At 44.2% G+C, this 23,817-nt stretch overlaps 1 protein-coding gene across 1 annotated transcript in view; it reads right to left on the reverse strand.

Moving 5' to 3' along the window:
• Positions 1–23,416, reverse strand: part of LOC115158495 (PR domain zinc finger protein 5) — a 51,091-nt gene extending 27,675 nt beyond the window's left edge. The window contains exons 1-12 of the mRNA XM_029707499.1: positions 23,183–23,416; positions 22,299–22,382; positions 20,011–20,133; positions 18,769–18,937; positions 18,201–18,378; positions 17,851–17,949; positions 17,599–17,720; positions 14,767–14,846; positions 12,849–12,933; positions 12,617–12,774; positions 10,202–10,295; positions 6,800–6,960 (exon numbers count right to left, since the gene is read on the reverse strand). Coding sequence (XP_029563359.1) covers positions 6,800–6,960; positions 10,202–10,295; positions 12,617–12,774; positions 12,849–12,933; positions 14,767–14,846; positions 17,599–17,720; positions 17,851–17,949; positions 18,201–18,378; positions 18,769–18,937; positions 20,011–20,133; positions 22,299–22,382; positions 23,183–23,281 — 1,452 coding nt within the window. The 5' untranslated portion in view covers positions 23,282–23,416. The remainder of the gene's footprint in view (positions 1–6,799; positions 6,961–10,201; positions 10,296–12,616; positions 12,775–12,848; positions 12,934–14,766; positions 14,847–17,598; positions 17,721–17,850; positions 17,950–18,200; positions 18,379–18,768; positions 18,938–20,010; positions 20,134–22,298; positions 22,383–23,182) is intronic.
• Positions 23,417–23,817: the final 401 nt, after the last annotated feature.

The raw sequence follows: 23,817 nt of genomic DNA on the forward strand, positions 1-23,817 counted from the left end.
GCTCTCCAATGAGAACTATACAGGCTCTGAACTCTACAGCTCTCAAATGAGAACTATACAGGCTCTCCATTGAGAACTATACAGGCTCTGAACTCTACAATCAATAACTCAATCAATCAAATGTATTTACAAAGCCCTTCTTACATTAGCTGATGTCACAAAGTGCTGTACAGAAACCCAGCCTAAAACCCCAAAGAGCAAGCAATGCAGGTGTAGAAGCACATTGGCTAGGAAGAACTCCCTAGAAAAGGCCAGAACTTAAGAAACCTAGAGAGGAACCTGGCTATGAGGGGTGGAGATTATAACATGGCCAAGATGTTCATAGATGACCAGCAGGGTCAAATAATAATACAGGCTCTCCAATGAGAACTTTACAGGCTCTACATGGGAACCCTACAGGCTGACTAGTGGTTTCATTGAAGTCTTTCTCCTGGAAGCTGGATTAAAGAATCCAAACAATGCAGGCCTCTCATTAGAGTCAAAGAGCCAGGAGGGTGAGGGGCAGGATGGAGACCAGATAGATCTGCTCTGCTTGCATTCCTCTCCTCCTCCCTCTCATCCCGCTTTCTCCCCTTGCTCCTCAAACACACTCAGGTCAGTCTTTTCTCTGAGCTCCAGACTGGGAGGCACTATATGTACGCACAAAGGAGAATGTGTACAAAGAAAGGAGCGTGCTGCACCCCCCCAGCAAGCCTAAATGTTGTCACCCTCTTTGTTTCCTACTTCATTCTCCTTCACTCCCTCTCTTTCTTACTCTCTGCTGAAAGGTAGGTATGTTGTGAATTCTGCTGCTGGCCTGATGTCAATTCCACAGAATAAACACAAGTATAAGACGCTCAAATGCTGAGTGACAGTTTAAACATCAGTACAACAATATAGACAGGAGTACCCCCTTTCTATCCTCCTCTTCTCTCCATCCCCCATTACCCCCTGCATCCCACGCCACCGGCGTTATGTTACATAAGCCCTTTCCTTCATTCTCCCTCTCTCACACACACGGACAGATGTCTTCCAGATGCCTCAATGTACAATTGTTTGGTTTGTTGTTTGTAGGACAAGGAGAAATATCACTGGTATTCTTACTTCCTAAAAGGCTTCATATAGTTTTCCCTATGGAACATAATGTTCCAAAACAAAACTTTTTAAGGTATTGGGGTTAGACGTAATCATTAAACCATCCTTGTAATATGGATGTGACATTAATAACTTGGCTGACACCGCTGTCATTTCTTCACACACAAAACAAAAATAATATACCGGTACTGTACATTTTACATTTTAGTCATTTAGCAGACGCTCTTATCCAGAATTAGTACGTTCATATTTCGATAGCTAGGTGGGACAACCACATATCACAGTCATAATAAGTACATTTTTTCTCAATGAAGTAGCTATCAGCAAAGTCAGAGATAGTAGAAAGGGGGGGGGGGGGGGTGAGGTGAGGAGGGGGATTATTTAAGATACTCTTTGAAGAGGTAGAGTTTCAGGTGCTTTCAGAAGATGGGCAGGGACTCTGCTACCCTCCCATAGTGCCAAGAGGCCAGAGGTGGCAGAACGGAGTGCTTGGGTTGGGATGTAGGGTTTGAGCAGAGCCTGAAGGTAGGGGAGGTGCAGTTCCTCTTGCTGCTCCATAGGTAAGTACCATGGTCTTGTAGTGGATGTGTGCTTCTACTGGAAGCCAGTGAAGTGTGAGGAAGGAGCGGGGTGACATGGGAGGAGTGGGGTGACATGGGAGAACTTGGGAAGGTAGAACAGCAGGCGAGATGCAGTGTTCTGGATATGTTGCAGGGGTTTGATGGTGTCACGGGTGTCGTAGGGTGTAGACCAAAACGCAGCGGGAAAATGTATACTCATCTTTTTATTGAGTGAAGAAGGAAAACACATACAACGTATACAAAAACAAAACGAACTAGACAGTCTCGTCAGGCATAACGCAAAACAAGAAACAATCTCCCACAAAATCCCATGACAAACAAACTCCTAATTATAGGACCTTCAATCAGAGGCAACGATAACTAGCTGCCTCCAATTGAAGGTCCAACCCCAATTAAGTAAACAAAGAACTACAATAGACTAGACAGAACATAGAAATACACTAACATAGAACATAGACTAACAAACCCCGGACCACATAAACCAAACACCCCTCTACCAAAATACATAGCCCGAACCACATAAATCAAACACCCCCTGCCACGTCCTGACCAAACTACAATAACAAATAACCCCTATTACTGGTCAGGACGTGACAGTACCACCCCCCAAAGGTGCAGACCCTGGATGCACCTCACACAAATAACCAAAAATAACCCCCAAAACAAAATAAATCCCAAAACTACATGGGAGGGAAGGGAGGGTGGCCACCGTCTCCGACGGTGCTCTTGCAACACCCCCCCTTTCCCCAATACTCCCCCCTCAGGAGGTGGCTCAGGAGCTGGACGCAGACCCCGCTCCACCCCTGGCTCACTCCACTCACATAACGTCTCTACAGCGATGTCCCTCTCCGTCGACCCCGGACCGTAGGGCCGACTCTGGGAGCTCCGGACCGTAGGGCCGACTCTCCTGGTTCCGGACACTCTGGACGAGGCACTGTTGCCGGACACTCTGGACGAGGCACTGTTGCCGGACACTCTGGACGAGGCACTGTTGCCGGACACTCTGGACGAGGCACTGTTGCCGGACACTCTGGACGAGGCACTGTTGCCGGACACTCTGGACGAGGCACTGTTGCCGGACACTCTGGACGAGGCACTGTTGCCGGACACTCTGGACGAGGCACTGTTGCCGGACACTCTGGACGAGGCACTGTTGCCGGACACTCTGGACGAGGCACTGTTGCCGGAAGTTCTGGACGAGGCACTGTTGCCAGACACTCTGGACGAGGTACTTTCGTCGGAAGCTCGGGACTGGGCTGACGCACTGAAAGCCTGATGCGTGGGGCTGGTAGTGAATGTACCAGACTGGGGACACGCACCTCAGGGCTAGTGCGGGGAGTAGGAACAGGACGAGTTGGACTGGGCTGACGCACTGGAAGCCTGGTGCGTGGTGCTGGTTTAGGAGACGCCAGACTACGCACCTCAGGGTCAGCACGAGAAGCAGGAACTGGATACACCGGGACATGGGTAAGCACTGGAGGTCTGGAGCGCACCTCTTGCACAATCCGTCCTGGCTGGATGGAAATAGAAGCCCTGCACGAGCGGAGTGCTGGTACAGGGCGAACTGGGCTGTGCATAGACCTGATGGTTGCCGTGCATAGAGCAGGCGTAGGGTAGCCTGGGCCTAGGAGGCGCACTGGTGGCCAGATGCGCTGCGCAGGCATCCTCCTTCCAGGCTGGATGCCCACTCCAGCACGGCACCTGCGAGGGGCTGGGATCGCTCGAACCGGACTGTGCGTGCGCATGGGCGAGATCGTGCGCACTACCGCATACTCCAGCGCTCTCCACTCCAAATGCTTCCCATAATAAGCACGGAGAGCTGGCTTAGGGCTCACCCTTGGCCCAGCTAAACTACCCGTGTGCCCCCCCCAAAAAATGATTGGGGGTGCCTCTCGTGCTTCCCCATCGGCGCGTACAAAGCTTCATACCGGCGCCGCTCCACCTTGGCTGCCTCGATCTCCTCCGGTGGGCGACGATATTCCCCAGCCTGGTGACATGGTCCAGCCCCGTCCAGAATTTCCTCCCATGTCCATGATTCCACTGGGCTCTGTTGCTGCTCCCTCCTCCGCTGCTTGGTCCGTGTTTGGTGGGAGATTCTGTCACGGGTGTCGTAGGGTGTAGACCAAAACGCAGCGGGAAAATGTATACTCATCTTCTTTTTATTGAGTGAAGAAGGAAAACACATACAACGTATACAAAAACAAAACGAACTAGACAGTCTCGTCAGGCATAACGCAAAACAAGAAACAATCTCCCACAAAATCCCATGACAAACAAACTCCTAATTATAGGACCTTCAATCAGAGGCAACGATAACCAGCTGCCTCCAATTGAAGGTCCAACCCCAATTAACTAAACAAAGAACTACAATAGACTAGACAGAACATAGAAATACACTAACATAGAACATAGACTAACAAACCCCGAACCACATAAACCAAACACCCCTCTACCTAAATACATAGCCCGAACCACATAAAACAAACACCCCCTGCCACGTCCTGACCAAACTACAATAACAAATAACCCCTATTACTGGTCAGGACGTGACAGATGGCACAAGCGGGGAGCCCAGCGTGTTGCAGTAGTCCAGACGGGAGATGACAAGTGCCTGGATTAGGACCTGCGCCACTTCCTGTGTGAGGAAAGGTTGTACTCTACGGATGTTGTACCTGCAGGAGCGAGTCACTGCTTTGATGTTTACAGAGAACGACAGGGTGTTGTCCAGGGCCACGCCAAGGATCTTTGCACTCTGGAAGGGTGACACTGTGGAGTTGTCAACTGTGATGGAGAGGTCTTTGAGCTGGCAGGTCCTTTCCCGGAAAGAAGAGCAGCTCCGTCTTGTCGAGGTTGAGCTTGAGGTGGTGGGCCAACATCCAAGCTGAGATATCAGCCAGGTACGCAGGGATGCGTGTCGTCACCTGGGTGTCAGAAGGGGGAAGGAGAAAAGTAGTTGAGTGTCATCCGCATAGCAGTGATAGGAGAGACCATGTGAGGATATGACAGAGCCGAGGGACTTGGTGTAGAGAGAGAAAAGGAAATGACCAAGAGCCCTGGGGGACACCAGTAGTGAGGAGACTACGTGGTGCAGACACAGATCCTCTCCATGTCACCTGGTAGGAGCAGCCTGCCAGGTAGGATGCAATCCAATAGTGTGCACAGTCTGAGACGCCCAGCCCTGAGGGTGGAGAGGAGGATCTGATGGTTCACAGTGTCGACGGCACACACTACATGGCAGACAGAGAGAAAACACATGCTCCATGTAGGGGAGACCGGGGGCAAATGTTAAACCTTGAATTTCTCCACAGAAACAAGCTAGAGTGATGAAAGTCTATCATTACATGCCATTCAGGTTCTCTCCCTGCTCTCACTATGTGCACCTTTATCAGCAAATGTTGTTTTAGTTTTTTCGACCAGCTGTATTTTTCTTTTACTGTCCTGAGCATTAATGTTCAAGAATTCAAACTAGCATAATTTGTATCACTATACTGTATGTTGACTAAACATTGACATGATTGACATGTGTCACTATTGTTGTCTCTTGCTAGGCACATGAGGTGTTGTCATGGCTGCTGGGTTGGGGACAATTGTAACGCAGTGTTAAAATGAACCTGAGCCAAGCAGCCAAATTATGCTTTTTACATTTTTTTTACTTAGGATTGAATGAATTACACATTCATTATACAAAAATGAACTTTAGCCGTGGGTTCCTGTAGAGTGCCAAAGAAGTTGTAAACAGATATCACTGAGCACCATCAAACTATTCAAATGTTTTGAGAGGAACCCAATGGCCATGCACAAACAGGGGTGTTACTGTAAATATTGGTTACGTACATAGAAATAATAATATTTCTTGCAAAATCATTACATATGTCCATGATAATTCATAAACATTAATGTTTTTGAAGTTAAGTGATTTTTTGGGTTTATTTTTTAGGTGTTACATTTGGCCCCAGCCCTTGGCAAGGGGCAAATGTAACGTCTGGACTTTTCAGATTAAAATCAATATTGTTATCTGACTGCTTCATGTACAGACCTATAAAGGGTATGAACGATTAGTAGACATATGTAAGTTTCTTATATCAAAAAAATGACTGGTCTAAAATACAAAACATTTTACAATTGTCCCCGGTCTCCCCTATACACAACTCTGACTTCAAGAATAATGTTTACGCCAATTGCAGGATGTTCTGAGAGGAAGACTAAACTAGGGCTGCCAGAGAATCACATCATTACTGTTGATGTTCAGATCAACCTGTCAGTGGAGGACACTCCGACAGCACCTGGAGGAAAAGAAACTCAGATGACAGGAACAAGACGATCCTTACTCTCCTGTCATGAGCAGAATACAAAATGGAGGATAAAGACTGTGCTCTCTACAGTGTAGTACAACACACAGTGCACCATGTACTCAGTGTCTTTCCCGTCTGAAACGGCACCCTATTTCCTATATAGTGCACTACTTTTGACCAGGGCCTGGCCAAAAGTAGTGCACTATATAGGACAAAGGGTGCCATTTGGGACACCCGGTGTTCAGTCCCAGCCAGGTCTCTTAGGCTCAGCCACCTGTCTTTAATCACTGCCAGAGCAGAGCTCTCTCTCAGAAGTCCACAGTTTCTGAACATCGGCCGACCGGAGAGAGACAACTCATGTGCCTGTCTGTCTTCAGTCCTACTGTACTAAGGCCATGTTATGTTTTAGTCTTTCTGTGGCAAGAAACAGTTCTTAAAGCGGACAATGTTATATTGAGGCTGGTAATCTGCTCTGGGATCTGTCCTGTGCTTTGAAACCCTGTGGAGCTAATGGACTAAATGCCATGTGTCATTTACAAACAGAGAGCGGATGATTCCTGGGCTGCATGGGGAATAACGGTGGAGGATGACTATATACTGTAGCCTGGTTCCTAAGAGAGATAACAAGAAAACAGCAATCTCAATTTCCTATACTTTCCTTTAACTTTTGAAGGACATTCATACATATAATTATTTTTTGAAAAAAGCGCACACACACACACACACACACACACACACACACACACACACACAGAGGATAATTATTTGAAAGAGGATTTTCTCTGGGAAAGATTGACAATGTCTGGACTGGGCTCTACAGTGTGTCAGACTGGCTGTGATTGCTGAACTCACCTTCTTGTGGCTCTTGAGAACAGAGGGGGTGACGAAGGCCTTCTCACACAGGTCACACTTGTACTTCTTGTGTCCGTCGTGCACCACCTGGATGTGCACGTTGAGCGTGTCTTTTCTCTTGAAGGTGGCATCACATTGGTCACACTTAAATGTCCTCTCACCTGGAGAAGTGACAAAAGACAACAGTAAAGAAAGAGACACTTTCCAATAGTCTCTTTTCTGCACCCTCTTATTTTCTAGGGAGGAGAAGAAAGAGATGGATCCATTATTCTGCTTCTAAAAGCAGAACTATCCCTCACAGTAGGACTGAGAACTATTTCTACAGGATAATTGTATGGGCTAAAGAACACTGTGTGTTACGCTGCTGCTCCCCACAATGTTATTTTCAAATGTTCTGGACAGTACTTATTTGTTTACCTTTTTCTAAAATGACACTCATTTTGAATCCTTCCCTAGTAACACAGATTGCAGGAGAGGACAGAAACAGACGGACGCTGAACATATACAGCTGCCTGCTCTTTGAATGGGTCTCTTATTTAACAGCAATAAAAAAATAAAAAATAGCAACCAGCACTTAAATTATTCATTCATTTAAAAACATAAAAAACACCAGACATCACTCTGACATTAAACAAAAGCAGAGCTCTCAGCTGTTCCCAACCAGAGCCATATAAACTACAGCATGATGTTATTCCTCACGCCTTAACTCAGTGACTCCATACAACAGATGCTATTGTTGAGAAGTGCTTTACAGGGGGATCAGTGGTTTGGATAGTGTGTGTTTGCTTGGCAGAGTGAGCATTGGCTCCAGACGTGTGTTAATTCTCCCATTACGAACAACGAACATGATGGTCAGAACAATAAAGTGGGACACAAGTAGACGCCTGTGTCCATTAACGCTCTAGTGGTCCAATAAAAACCTTCCCTCTATGAATATTCATGTCAGGGACTCCTTTAAATACTGGCTTCATTAATGCTGAGGTTTTAAGTCATTCACAAACATGATTGATTATGAGAAGAGATGAAGGGCTATTGTTCATTCAATAAAGCCTTCAGAAACACGTGGACACACACGGATACTCAAACACACACACACCGAGGATCATAACACACACTGAGGGCTTACGACTGAGTGACATTTGACCCTACTTAAAGGTGTAATCTTTATTTCAAGTGAAAATGATATGATAGCTGTTCTTCATAAGTGGACAGAGACATCACATAAACACACAAACAAATACACAGAGATTTAGTCTCTTTCTCTCCATATACCGTAATTCCCGGACTATTAAGCGCACCTGAATATAAGCCGCACCCAACGAATTAAAAAAATTGATTATTTTGAACATAAATAAGCCGCACATGTCTATAAGCCGCAGGTGCCTACCGGTACATTGAAACAAATGAACTTTACACAGGCTTTAACGAAACACGGCTTGTAACAAAAATAAATAGGCTTTAACGAAACACGGCTTGTAACAAAAATAAATAGGCTTTAACGAAACACGGCTTGTAACAAAAAATAAAAAATTAGCAGTAAGCTTTAGTTGTCTTTTTGCACTGAGTCAATTCCTCACGCTGCTGTTTCCAACATCTTATCATCGACTCATTAAGACCAAGCTCCCGTGCAGCAGCTCTATTTCCCTTTCCAACAGCCAGATCAATCGCCTTCAACTTGAAAGCTGCATCATATGCATTTCTCCGTGTCTTTGCCATGATGAGGGTGACAAAATGACTACCGTAATCAGAATGATGGGAAATTTGAGAGCGCTCGATTTAATCTAAACAGTAAACAAAAAAGTTGTTTGACCTTAACCCGTTCAGCAATTTCATTGGTCTAATGAAAGCTTCATGCCGCCAAAAAACTGAGCACGTCACAGAATGTGTTTTTTTGGAGAAAAAAAAATATTGAAAGCGGGAAAAATCCATATATTAGCCGCGTCATTGTTTAAGCCGCGAGGTTCAAAGCCTGGGAAAAAAGTTGCGGCTTATAGTCCGGAATTTACGGTATATACTGAACAAAAATATAAACAACATGTGATGTGTTGATCCTATGTTTCATGAGCTGAAGTAAAAGATCCCAGAAATGTCAATATGCACAAAAAGCTTATTTCTCTCAAATGTTGTTTACAAATTTGTTTACGTCACTGTTAGTGAGCATTTCTCCTTTGCCAAGATAATCCACCTGACAGGTGTGGCATATCAATATGCTAATAAAACAGCATGATCATTACACAGGTGCGCACCTTGTGCTGGGGACAATAAAAGGCCATTCTAAAATGTGCAATTTTGTCACACAACACAATAGCGTGCAATTGGCATGCTGGCTACAGGACTGTCCACCAGGGATGTTGCCAGATAATTTAATGTTCATTTCTCTACCATAAACCGGCTCTAACGTTGTTTAATAGAATTTGGCAGTATGTCGAACTGGCCTCATAACCACATGTAACCATGCCAGCCCAGGACCTCCATGTCCGGCTTCTTCACCTGCGGGATCATCTGAGACCAGCCACCTGGACAGCTGATGAAACTGAGGAGTATTTCTGTCTGTAATAAAGGCCTTTTGTGGGGAAAAACTCATTCTGATTGGCTGGGCCTGGCTCTCCAGACTTTACCATACTTTCTTCCCACATGCTGTTTCTCTTATTCTCTTCACACACACACACACACACACACACGATACATAATACCAGTCTCAGCCTCATGGCCCAGTATCCTAGTGATTTGTGTGAATAGTGATCTGTCTCCAGAGACACAAGCAGGAAATGCCTTGAGCTTCACAATCTCTGTGTCATCAGTCTAGACTGGGAGACCATGCAGGACTCCATCCTGCCAAGACCAACTGTCTGTAAGGCTCCTCAGTCCTCAATGACCACTGTGTCTGTCTGGCTATGACACTCGGGACTAGGAGGACCACTGTGTCTGTCTGTCTGGCTATGACACTCAGGACTAGGAGGACCCCTGTCTGTCTGTCTGGCTATGACACTCAGGACTAGGAGGACCACTGTGTCTGTCTGTCTGGCTATGACACTCAGGACTAGGAGGACCACTGTGTCTGTCTGTCTGGCTATGACACTCAGGACTAGGAGGACCACTGTGTCTGTCTGTCTGGCTATGACACTCAGGACTAGGAGGACCCCTGTCTGTCTGTCTGGCTATGACACTCAGGACTAGGAGGACCACTGTGTCTGTCTGTCTGGCTATGACACTCAGGACTAGGAGGACCACTGTGTCTGTCTGTCTGGCTATGACACTCAGGACTAGGAGGGCCTGCCTGCCTGCCTGCCTGCCTGCCTGTCTGTCTGTCTGTGACACTCAGGATTAGGAGGACCACTGTGTCCGTCCGTCCGTCCATACAGTCTCACACAGAGATACACACACAAACAAACTCATACTTACTGTTGTGGATGAGCAGGTGGCGCTGTAAAGAGAAGGGGGTGCGGAACAGGGCCTTGCACTCCTCACACTGGAACGGCCTCTCCTCTGAGTGAGTCTGGAGAAAGAACAGGACAGCATTTACGGTTAAGGTACACAGCATCACTGAAAACTACCTCTGACTACCCCTCTCTACATATCTTGGTATAAACATACCAGTTAGCTGACCATCAAAACATTCTATTTAATTGACTAATATAGAGTAAATAAGTATTTAATGATGCAGTCAGTTCGTGAGAACAGCTAACAGAGCTAATGTGTGGCCCTGACACCCCCTAAATACACTGCATTTGGAAAGTATTCAGACCCCTTGATTTTTTCCAAATTTTGGTACATTACAGCCTTATTCTAAAATTGATTAAATTGTTTTTTCCCTCATCCCTCACACAATACCCCATAATGACAAAGCAATTTTTTTGCAAATGTAACACAAATAAAAAACGGAAATATCGAATTTACATAAGTATTCAGACCCTTTACTCATACTTTGTTAAAGCACCTTTGGCAGTGATTACAGCCTTGAGTCTTCTTGGGTATGATGCTACAAGCTTGGTACACCTGTATTTGGGAAGTTTCTCCCATTCTTATCTGCAGATCCTCTCAAGCTCTGTCAGGTTGGATGGGGAGAGTAATTTTCAGGTCTCTTCAGAGATGTTTGATCGGGTTCAAGTCCGGGCTCTGGCTGGGCCACTCAAGGACATTCAGAAACTTGTCCCGAAGCCACTCCTGTGTTGTCTTGGTTGTGTGCTTAGGGTCATTGTCCTGTTGGAAGGTGAATCTTCACCCCAGTCTGAGGTCCTGAGCACTTTGGAGCAGGTTTACATCAAGTATCTCTCTGTACTTTGCCCCCGTTCATCTTTCCCTCGATGCTGACTAGTCTCCCAGTCCCTGCCACTGAAAAACATCAATACAGCATGATGCTGCCACCACCATAGGGATGGTGCCAGGTTTCCTCCAGACGTGACGCTTGGCATTCAGGCCAATGAGTTCAATATTGGTTTCATAAAACCAGAGAATCTTGTTTCTCATGGTCTGAGTGTCCTTTAGGTGCCTTTTACTGAGGACTCCAAGCGGCTGTCATGTGCCTTTTACTGAGGAGTGGCTTCCGTCTGGCCACTCTACCATAAAGGCCTGATTGGTGGAGTGCTGCAGAGAGTGGTGTCCTTCTGGAAGGTTCTCCCATCTCCACAGAGGAACTCTAGAGCTCTGTCAGAGTGACCATCGGGTTCTTGGACACCTCCCTGACCAATGCCCTTCTCCCCCAATTGCTCAGTTTGGCCGGACGGCCAGCACTAGGAAGTGTCTTTGTGGGTCCAAACTTCTTCCATTTAAGAACGATGGAGGCCACTGTGTTCTTAGGGACCTTCAATGCAGCAGACATTTTCTGGTACCCTTCCCCAGATCTGTGCCTCGACACAATCTGTCTCTACGGACAATTCCTTCGACCTCATGGCTTGGTTTTGTGGGACCTTATATAGACAGGTGTGTGCCTTTCCAAATCCTGTCCAATCAATTGAATTTACCACAGGTGGACTCCAATCAAGTTGAAGAAACATCTCAAGGATGATCAATGGAAACAGGATGCACCTGAGCTCAATATCGAGTCTCATAGCAAAGGGTCTGAATAGTTAAATTAGTATTTCTGTTTTTTATTGTAAATAATTTTGCACAAATTTCTAAAAACCTGTTTTCACTTTGTCATTATGGGGTATTGTGTGTAGATTGATGAGGGGGAAAAAATAATTTAATCCGTTTTAGAATAAAGCTGTAAAATTACAAAATGGGGAAAAAGTCAAGGGCTCTGAACACTTTCTGAATGCACTGTATATCTCATCTATTCTCTCACTCCCTCTAAACCTCCCCTCCATCTCTTCTCTTGGTTCAATCTGAGTGCTGTCTCCTGTCTCTGTGTTGATGTGGGATCAGATGTGTGAGCATTGGGGTTAGAGTTTGGGTTAGGGTCCATGGCTTATTTGGTATGATGACTTGATGAAGACAAGTAGTTTGAGTGGCTAAGGTTCAAAGTACATTTGTTTATGTGTACCCCGCTTTGCCCCCCACATGTCTGTCTGAGTGACACCCTGTTCCCTTAAGTAAACATGGGAGTCTTCAGGGGGAGACAGGCCACAGAAGCCACAGAAACCCAATAAAAACTGAAGAGACGTCTAACAATGTTAGCTCTGATGCAGTGAGAGTATGCTTGTATGTTAGTTTGTGTATGTATGTGCTTGTTAAGTTTCAGCATTATCTCCATCAGTAAAACATGCCTATTAAAAACCACCCATTTAAATCTGTCACATCCACCTTTTATGTAGTTGAAGCATTCTGTAATTCTGAAAAGAGACTACAGCTTTCTGACCCTCCCCGTTCCCTGCTCACCTTCTTGTGGTTCTTGTAGACGTTCCTGTGGGCAAACTCCTTCCCACACAGCTTACACTTGTAGGGCTTTTCCTCACTGTGGATGATCTTATGGGCCGTCACCTGGTCCAGACGCTTGAACGAACGATTGCAGATCTCACAGGTATACGGACGTTTCTCTAACCAGGAACAGAGAGAGAGAGAGAGAGTATACAATGTGTGTGTGTGTGTGTGTGTGTGTGCGCTCTCTTACCTGAGTGAGTGATCATGTGGCGCTTGAGCTGATTGGTGGAGATGAATTTCTTGTCGCAGGCAGCACAGTCGAATATCTCATGTACCTGGAGATACATAAATTAGCCAACAGACCAGATACAGGGGGGTTATGTAAGAGACAGAGATCGTGGATTTCGCTGCACGCTGTGTTCTGTAAATGACAATGTATGACCTTGATGTGTAACCTTTTCCACACTTGCACGCAGAGGAGTATTCACAGACACACATACACACACTCTTTCACTCCTTGCTCAACTACGTCTGCACACAGAAATATAATTCAACTGCTGAAAAGTTTGAATCCTTCTCCTGCTCTCAGCATGGTTTGAATAATAGCACATTTTATAGCTGTTCTGCCTAATGCTACAATATGCTAAGATTGAATTGCTCCTCTGCTTAGAGCTTCAAAGATTGAGCAGTCCAGGCTAATTCTAATAATGACTGGTTTAAGTAGCTTTTGTTCAAACATATCATTATGCTAAGTTTGAGTGCTCTTGTGCGAATCATAATGCTGGGTTCTGAAGTGTCTGTCTCTCGCTCAGCTGTGACAAGTCTTCTGTTCTATAGAACTTTGGCCCAACAATGTTTTCTCTTTCTTTGCTTCATGTCTTTTGAACCTCAGCACATGACTGTTCCAATGAAATCTGTAACATATGAGCTGTGTAAGTATGACTAAATAAACTACTTCTTACAAGAGAAGAATGAAGCATTGATTGAATTCGGGTGGCAACTGACACAAATCTCCCTGTATCAATACACATTTTCGGTGTCTACTGTCAATGAGGAAAGAGCCTCTCTCACACACAAAGACTGATGATTTGAGCATCAGTAATACAGAAAAGCTTGCTTAAACCTTTTTCAAGTTCACATGTGCCACATATAGAATTGATAGGACTGTCACTGGCAGCATGAAAAGGTCAGAATAGGGCAATGTACTCTCCCTTTTCAAATACATTGGGTGGAAGTTTGGAGATAAGAAAAACCTGATTGATTGACTGATAGGTTGGTTGGTTGATCTGTTCCAGAACTATCTAAAAACGTCTAAGTGATTAACAGTAACACAACCTTTGCTGATGAAGTGTGTTCATTATGAATCTCTTATGACCCTGTTCAGTTCATTAGAGTGGATTAATGTCTTCTGATTAATCCATTGGATCAATGTTGACAGGGAACATGAAACCTCACCCAAACACCAGCTGGGTTCACGGGTCATAAATATAAAATACTCATTTGGATGGGAAGCGAAACCAATTGCAAGACAATCAAATAACTCACTGCAAATATACTCTCCAAGATAATTCACTTCAAGCATATAAAGATGCTTCACTGTGAGTTAGTTTGTGATAGAAATACCTTACCTCCATTAATCTCTAAAAGTAATGTAATAGAATGGTTCTGTGGTTCTGTCATTTTTCAGGGTCCATCTCCGAGAGATAGAATCCTGCCGCCACGGTTAAAGCCTTATTGTCTACTCACCATGCCTCTTAAGTTTCATGAGAGTCTGTGGGGATGAGCTTGTGAAATAAAAACCAACCTTTCTCTACTGTCACACGGTCTGAAAATGTAACATCTTGAATATAAAGCCAACCTCCTACTGAGAGAGAAGAAGAGTGAGACAGGAGACAGAGCGTGGGATTAAGGGACAGGAACAAAGGAATGGAACAAAAAGAGATGGAGGGATATGGTGGAAATAGAGCTTAAAGGAACAGACATGGTAGTTAAAACCAACCACACGCCCCTGGCCCCAGAGGGCTAAGTGGACTGGGAGCCATTACAACATACACCTTACACCTATCCAGTTCTTCCAGATCTCTGAAGGATCAAAACGTGTCTAGGAATACATGTAAAACAGAGGCAGTGAAAAGGTGAGACAGTGAGGTAGTAGGTAGGAGCCTGACCTTGCGATGTTCCTGGAGGTTCAGTAAGGAGGAACATTTCCTGTTGCAGATGGTGCACATGAGCTTCCGCCTGGAACTTCCTGAAACAGTGATTGGACAAGCAGAGTTACCAATCCTGCTCTTCATGCCTCAATCTACATTGTGATGATGTGGTGGCTAGCAATAGCAACAATGGTTAGGGCATTCCACATGTTAGTGAACAGCATAATCACTCACCTCATGGCAAAGCCAATTCCATCGGAAGAAAATACACACATTCTATCAGATAATCACTTGAGGTCAAAGTTTAATTACCAGATGTATGTTCTCTTCTGACTGTCGGGGGCAACCAAGATGTAACATAAACATGACAGGGTCACTAATGAAGGCTGTCTGCATCTACTGCCCACACATTGGTTAAATCAACGTTGTTTCCACATAATTTCAACAACATTTTGAATTTCTATGTCCCTCCATACACCCTCTGTGACTTCTAGGAAGATTCTAACCCACTTAACCACAACATTTCTCCAAGTTCCCACCATGATTGTAAATCCCTAGTTATTTTGTTGCTTAGACAAATTCATTTCTGAAGATTATTTATTTCATGTGATTAGGGATTAATTTACATCTGTCCCTCATTTTAAAGTCAACCCTGTTACGTGAACTGAACTCTCAATTTAATATGGTAAAACTTTTCATTTAAAAAAATAAAAAATGTAAGAAAGATTGAAAATGATAGTGTAAAAGCAGGTGAGCTGGTTGTACTCTGTTCGGCCATGTTCTGGTGTTTTGTGGAGTAAAACTGAGCAGGTCGAGAATAACACACCAACCATGTTACACATAGATAGACAGGCTAGAAATGTTTTAAATATAAATTGTTTATATATATTTTGTGAAGCTTGCATTCAATTGCCACTGCCTGTTGCACACAACAAGCTTCCATTCCCCCAGTCACAACGGGACTCATGGTTGATTTAAGGTTCACCCTGTTACGATCAACCCCGTTACTTTATTTGGCATTTAATAGGCACTTCCTTTTGTAATTCATTTAATTTAACCTCGAAATGGAAAAACACATGTTTTATTAGGATAACCATGTGCTCTTTATAACAGAATGTTAACATTTTGTGAAATCAAATGTTTCTTTGGACCAAGTTACACTTCTCAAAAAGCACAGAATTGATGGGACGACCCATTTATTTACGAGTCATGTGTGCCCCATTTATAGAGCCTACATCACATCCCCCTCACCTACACACTCCTATACTGACCAGACTGCTAAAAGATCAAGGCAGATACTTGTTTCAAAACTCAGCAAAAAAAGAAACGTCCTCTCACTGTCAACTGCGTTTATTTTCAGAGAACTTAACATGTGTAAATATTTGTATGACCATAACAAGATTCAATAACTGAGACATAAACTGAACAAGTTCCACAGACATGTGACTAACATAAATGGAATAATGTGTCCCTGAACAAGGGGGGGTCAACATCAAAAGTAACAGTCAGTATCTGGTGTGGCCACCAGCTGCACTAAGTACTGCAGTGCATCTCCTCCTCATGGCACCAGACTTGCCAGTTCTTGCTGTGAGATGTTACACCACTCTTCCACCAAGGCACCTGCAAGTTCCCAGACATTGGGGGGAATGGCCCTAGCCCTCACCCTCCGATCCAACAGGTCCCAGACGTGCTCAATGGGATTGAGATCCGGGCACTTCGCTGGCCATGGCAGAAACCTGACATTCCTGTCTGGCAGGAAATCACGCACAGAACGAGCATTATGGCTGGTGGCATTGTCATGCTGGAGGGTCATGTCAGGATGAGCCTGCAGGAAGGGTACCACATGAGGGAGGAGGATGTCTTCCCTGTAATGCACAGCGTTCAGATTGCCTGCAATGACAACAAGCTCAGTCCGATGACGCTGTGACACACCGCCCCAGACCATGACGGACCCTCCACATCGATCCCGCTCCAGAGTACAGGCCTCGGTGTAACATTCATTCCTTCGACGATAAACGTGAATCCGACCATCACCCCTGGTGAGACAAAACCGTGACTCGTCAGTGAAGAGCCCTTTTTGCCAGTCCCGTCTGGTCCAGCGACGGTGGTTTTGTGCCCATAGGCGATGTTGTTGCCAGTGATGTCTGGTGAGGACCTGCCTTACAACAGGCCTACAAGCCCTCAGTCCAGCCTCTCTCAGCCTATTGCAGACAGTCTGAGCACTGATGGAGGGAATGTGCATTCCTGGTGTAACTCGGGCAATTGTTGTTGCCATCCTGTACCTGTCCCGCAGGTGTGATGTTCGGATGTACCGATCCTGTGCAGGTGTTGTTACACGTGGTCTGCCACTGTGAGGACAATCAGCTGTCCGTCCTGTCTCCCTGTAGCGCTGTCTTAGGCGTCTTACAGTACGGACATTGCAATTTATTGCCCTGGTCACATCTGCAGTCCTCATGCCTCCTTGCAGCATGCCTAAGGCATGTTCACGCAGATGAGCAGGGACCCTGGGCCTCTTTCTTTTTTCTTCTTCTTCAGAGTCAGTAGAAAGGCCTCTTTAGTGTCCTAAGTTTTTATAACTGTGACCTTAATTGCCTAACATCTGTAAGCTGTTAGTGTCTTAACGACCGTCCCACAGGTGCATGTTCATTAATTATTTATGGTTCATTGAACAAGCATGGGAAACCGTGTTTAAACCCTTTACAATGAAGATCTGTGAAGTTATTTGGATTGTTACGAATTATCCTTAAAAGACAGGGTCCTGAAAAAGGGACGTTTCTTTTTTTGCTGAGTTTACTTCATCACCAGTGTGGACTATGTGTCTGTATACATGTCTGTGAGACGGAGACCAACCTGTGTGGACGTTCCCTTTGTGTTTCTTCAGAGAGTCTTTGCTCTTGAACCTCTTCCCACAACTCTCAGCCTTACAGATGAACCTGGCGTCTCCTCTACACGCCTCCTTGTGCTGGTCATAACTACACACACACACACAGAAAATACAGACACAGTCACTCAAATACACAGGAACTCAGACAGGAACAGATGGCAGCCCCTGTACACATATTATGCTGGTGTGTATGTTCGTATCTAGTTATGTAAGCCTACCTGGACTCTGAGCTGAAGGTGATGTAGCAGAGGGAACACTGGTGGTGTGCTCTGGAAGAGTCTCCTGAAGGACCCAGGGTCTCTGCACAGTGCAGAACACTGAGGGCAAAATGAAGGAGGTATACAGAGTCAGATAGGAGTAGGCTATAAAGATATGAACAGCAATACTACTACATTTCCAGGTGTCCTATACCAGGAAACGAATAAAGAGGCTGATTCAGTTGTAAGAAAATGTACTGCGTGTGTGCAAATCTGTCAGTTCCACTATATGATCCACTTGGTAGTATACTTATGTGGAACTCAATAGAGTGTCAGGTAAGTAGAGTAGAGAGATGATGTAGGCTACACACTGGCGCTGCAGGGCTTGTTTGATGGGGAACTTCTTGCCACAGTTCCTGCACTTGTACTCTTTCTCCTCAGTACTGGGTCTCTGGTGCAGGCTCTGGAGGTGGGCTGCTAGGATCTCCTCGCTAGGGAAGCTGCTCTCACACAGCAAGCACGGGTGGTCCTCCTTCTTGATCACCAGCTCTGCACACATACAGTCATTATTACACATTACACACACATGCAGCCGTATCAGCTGTGTGTGAGTATAAGCTGTGTGTGAGTATAAGCTGTGTGTGAGTATAAGCTGTGTGTGAGTATAAGCTGTGTGTGAGTATAAGCTGTGTGTGAGTATCAAGTATCAGCTATGTGTGAGTATAAGCTGTGTGTGAGTATAAGCTGTGTGTGAGTATAAGCTGTGTGTGAGTATCAGCTATGTGTGAGTATAAGCTGTGTGTGAGTATAAGCTGTGTGTGAGTATAAGCTGTGTGTGAGTATAAGCTGTGTGCAAGCATTACCCACTTCAAGCATAAACAGTTGGACTGACAAAACACTGTTTATGAAGGTTTAGGTAAAACTTTGTTAGGCATTTACCCATTTCAACGAGATGTTTGGCATCTTTGCTGTTTTCATCTTCATATTTGATGATTTCCTCTTCCTCCTCCTCTGACTCTTCCTCCATATCACTGTCCAGGTAGCCTATCAGCAGCTCTGTGTCTGTCTCAATGTCGTCCACTGCCAGGTAGAAGATATTCTCTCCGTCCTGAGAGATCAGAACCATAATCATCACACACACACACACACACACACACACACACACACACACGGGAAAAAAGGGGTAGCTGAAGGTTGAACTCAATAAACCTAGACATTCGTCTGCTGAGGCTTGATTAAGGTCGAAGGTCAAACACTCCAACTCCTAAACATGTCGTCATTAACTTCCACATCCTAAAGGTCACGGTCTAATCAAATCAAAGCGTCATTTTCTTTTGGCTAAGGCATTTATAAATACACGTATATATTAATTTAACAGAGAAACACAATAAATGAAACTGTTGATGTAACACAGAGCTCCAACACACATGAATGACCTTTGAACAAGTGATCACTTTAGCACTCTGGCATTAATGACAGAACCTCAGCCAGAAGATCACAGGTTCTGTTCTACTTCCCTTCTAAATTCTCCCTTCTACCACGGTTTTTCTTTTTCCTCTAGCTGAGATGTCCCAGGCCAAGCCCTGACTCGTGTGTGTGTGTGTGTGTGTGTGTGTGTGTGTGTGTGTGTGTGTGTGTGTGTTCACGACTTTGGCCAATAGATCTGATTGTGTATGGGTTGTATGTGTTTGTGGGTTTATGGACATAATTAATCTGATCTTAATCACAGACTGACATGTTTTGTTACATTTTAATGTAAGGGATGCACAAAGCACTAGAGAAGATTTTCAGAATAAGTTCAGACACTGAGAGAGTTACTTACAGCTGTGAAAGACGCCTCATCTCATACAGTCATCAGACAGAACCACCATCACATCTACTTCTGATATGGCGGGCTTGATCAGTAACACATGGTGCAATCTTACAAGCTGTCTGCACAGGCAGACAAAACAAAAAAATCCACATTCCCCTTCATTTCACTCTCACTACCCATCTCAACTCACTCTCACTAACTTTCCCTCGCTTCTCTTCTAGTCTTTCTCTCTGATGTCCATCTTCTCTCTCTTTATTTCTCTCTCTCTCCCCTTCTCTCTCAGAGATATGTGCTGATACCCAGCTGTATCTGTGTCTCTCCCTGTAGATACGTCTGAAGGTGTTACTATCTTCAGCGTGGGGCTGTACCTGGATTGCTGCCAGGTTCTTCTCCTCTTGTGATGGCGCCTGATGGACAAAACGCAGCCAGTTGGCATAGCGAGGGTTACTGGCATCCAAAACATAGAGCACATCGCCTTTATTACCTCGGACCTGAAACAAAAAACAGACATGCCTATCAAGGACATGAAATACGGTTGGCTGGAATTAACATCTCACTTCCATACAGACCTAGCTTCTTGATCTAGCTTTGTGTTCATCTGGAGATGCTGTTTACTAACTAAATCACAGTTGCCATGAAAAACCCTGTAATATAAAACAATGTGGTTCTATCCAATATAACATGACAGTTAAAGATTACTAGATGATTATACTACACTGAGAAAAATATAAAATGCAACATGCAACAATTTCAAAGATGTTACTGAGTTACAGTTCATATAAGGAAATCAGTCAATTTAAAAAAAAATATTAGGCACTAGTCTATGGATTTCACATGACTGGGAATACAGATATGCATCTGTTGGTCAAAGATACCTTAAAAAAGGATAGGGGCGTGGATTAGAAAACCAGTCAGTATCTGGTGTGACCACCATTTGCCTCAAGCAGCGCGACACATCTCCTTCACATAGAGTTTATCAGGCTGTTGATTGTGGCCTGTGGAATGTTGTCCCACTCCTCTTCAGTGGCTGTGCGTAGTTGCTGGATATTGGTGGGAACTGGAACACGCTGCCGTAGACTTCGATCCAGAGCATCCCAAACATCCTCAATGGATGACATGTCTGGTGAGTATGCAGGCCATGGAAGAACTGGAACTTTTTCAGCTTCCAGGAATTGTGTACAGATCCTTGCGACATGGGGCCGAGCATTATCATGCTGAAACATGAGGTGATGGCGGTGGATGAATGGCACGACAATGGGCCTCAGGATCTCATCACAGTATCTCTGTGCATTCAAATTGCCATGGATAAAATGCAATTGTGTTAGTTTTCCGTAGCTTATGCCTGCCTGCCCATACCATAACCCCACCGCCACCATGGGGCACTATGTTCACAACACTGACATCAGCAAACACTCGCCCACACGACGCCATCTGCCCGGTACAGTTGAAACCGGGATTCAACCGTGAAGAGCACACTTCTCCAGCGTGCCAGTGGCCATCAAAGGTGAGCATTTGCCCACTGAAGTTGGTTACGATGCCGAACTGCAGTCAGGTCATGACCCTGGTGAGGACAACTGACAGTTTGTAGATTCGGTTCTGCAAAACCACAGTTTCATCAGCTGTCCGGGTTGCTCATCTGAGACCATTAGGCAGGTGAAGAAGCCAGATGTGGAGGTCCTGTGCTGGCCTAGTTACACATGGTCTGCGGTTGTGAGGCCGGTTGGACGTACTGCCAAATTCTCTAAAAAACGTTGGAGGTAGATTGTGGTAGAGAAATTAACATTACATTCTCTGGTAACAGCTCTGGTGGACATTCCTGCATTCAGCATGCCAATTTCACACTCCCTCAAAACTTGTGACATCTGTGGCATTGTGTTCTGTGACAAAACTACACATTTTAGAGTGGCCTTTTATTGATCCCAGCACAAGGTGCACCTATGTAATTAGCATGCTGTTTAATCAGCTTCTTGATATGCCACACCTGTCAGGTGGGTGGATTATCTTACCAAAGGAGAAATGCTCACTAACAAGGATGTAAACAAAATTGTGCACAAAATTTGAGTAGAAATAAGCTTTTTGTGCATATAGAACATTTATGGGATTTTTTATTTCAGCTCATGAAACCAGCACTTTAAATGTTGCATTTATATTTTTGTTCAGTGTATAATTTCAGACCACACCTGAATTCTTTATGGCTGACATATAATCAATTACTTATACTTTTAACTACACAGAAAATAAACATCTCACTGATCTGAAATTAAAATTAATTAAAACTGTCCCTTATCTCAAATAAATTCAAAACCTCATGATGGGGATAAAACATAATTGCACTTTGAATAACAAAGGCACACGATGCGGGTGGAGTTTGCCAAACCAAGATTCATTACAAAAACAAGACTCCACAGTCAACAAGTGTATGTGCATCAAACTAGAAGCTCCAATTAAGCATCACCTGTGCTGTATCTGAACTGCCACAGAATTCAACTATTTACCCTTTCATTTCAACAGTAGGCCTACAATGAAAATACATATTATTTATTGTATTATATAAAAGTATACTCATTTAGCATCCATTTATTGTGCTTATGAAGAGAAACATGCTGTGCTGTGACTGCAGAGTTAAAGGAGTGTAGGTAGTCTGTTTTAGTATCACCTCCCACATCAGTCTGGTGTCTGTGCTCTCATCCAGCTCACTCTGTAGTTTCTTCTCTCCAGCAAAAGGGCCAAACTTTTCCCCCTTGTAGAAAACACACGTTGTCAGAATTTGAGGATACAAGATATTCCTTTTCTTGTCTTTCTTTTTTACTGGAGGTATTATCCAGAATTGTCAGGGGCTATGTGAAGGCAATCTGATATAAATTTTGCGATGGAATAGATGCCGAAAATAATGTAGTAGTAAACATTGTAAAACAGTATAGGACTATAGTATTATAATAAATAGTATTGTTCATGAATCCATCCTATGCGTTTCACTTTGGACCCACTAGTTGTAGTAGCCTAGTTCAAACACCCTACAAGAGGGGGTGTGGTCAAGATGTGCTCATGAATGAAGCGTTCATGTTCAAAGTTTTGACCAATGTGAGATTGCCTAATGAATAACGTTTGGTAGCCTGGTCATTTGCAGTGTTTAATAACTTTCAGTAAAAAACATTGTTTGCACCATTTTCAACCACCATTGTTTGTAACATTGTTAACTTGGTTACAATATTGTGTACATTTTGAGTATGCAAGTTAAATGACAGCATAGGAAACGTAAATTAGTAAGTGTTCAATATGTATCAACACGTGTTACTGTGTAACACACGAGAGTTGAGATCTAAGTGAACATTGTTATGGAGTGAGCTAGTTACAGTATCTACGTGGCACTGCACCTCAGAGCAGCATTAAAGTAGGCTATGGTTTGAGATTTTGGGAGCGACTCGCAAAAAGATCCCAAAATACGAACAGAAATTCTCCCATTCACCGAATGAGTTTTGCACGTTGGTACGTTTCTTCATGCCCAAAACATACAAAATTGTCCTGTCCAAAAAAACAAACCTTTTTCACTCGTCTCGCCGTGTAAAGCCCGATTCCATCCTGGACATTAGACGATTTCAAAGCAAATCTATCTGGCACATACATTCCCAACATTGTCATTGCTCTGAACGAATCCCTAATGTGATCATTAGAAACTATGCCAGCGGGGAAAGTAATGACTATTGTCTGTTTTCGCACAGACACGAGAGTTTGCAGCGGGGTGTTCTCTATAATTCGGTCCAGGTTAAATTTCCACTCTTGCTGCAAGACTAGCAGGCGTCCTGATTGGTTCAAAGTTTGTTACCAGAAGCTACATATTTTGTGAAGGATGCTCATGCACTTTGAAGTCCTTCTGTCCTCTAACTTTGGATGACTAACAGTAACCACAAACATATGCAAATCTAAAGTTGATCAGGTCTTTACATTGGTTCTTCTTATTTTTATTTATTTATTTTTATATCTTCAATGTGCCTATGTATATATACACTACCGTTCAAAAGTTTGGGGTCACTTAGAAATGTCCTTGTTTTTGAAAGAAAAGCACCAGTCTCAACGTCAACAGTGAAGAGGCGACTGCGCGATACTGACCTTCTAAGCAGAGCCTTCTAGGCCAATAAAAAGAAAAGATTAAGACGGGCAAAAGAACACAGACACTG

This window comes from Salmo trutta, chromosome 22, assembly GCF_901001165.1.
Source record: "Salmo trutta chromosome 22, fSalTru1.1, whole genome shotgun sequence".
Taxonomy (NCBI): Eukaryota; Metazoa; Chordata; class Actinopteri; order Salmoniformes; family Salmonidae; genus Salmo; species Salmo trutta.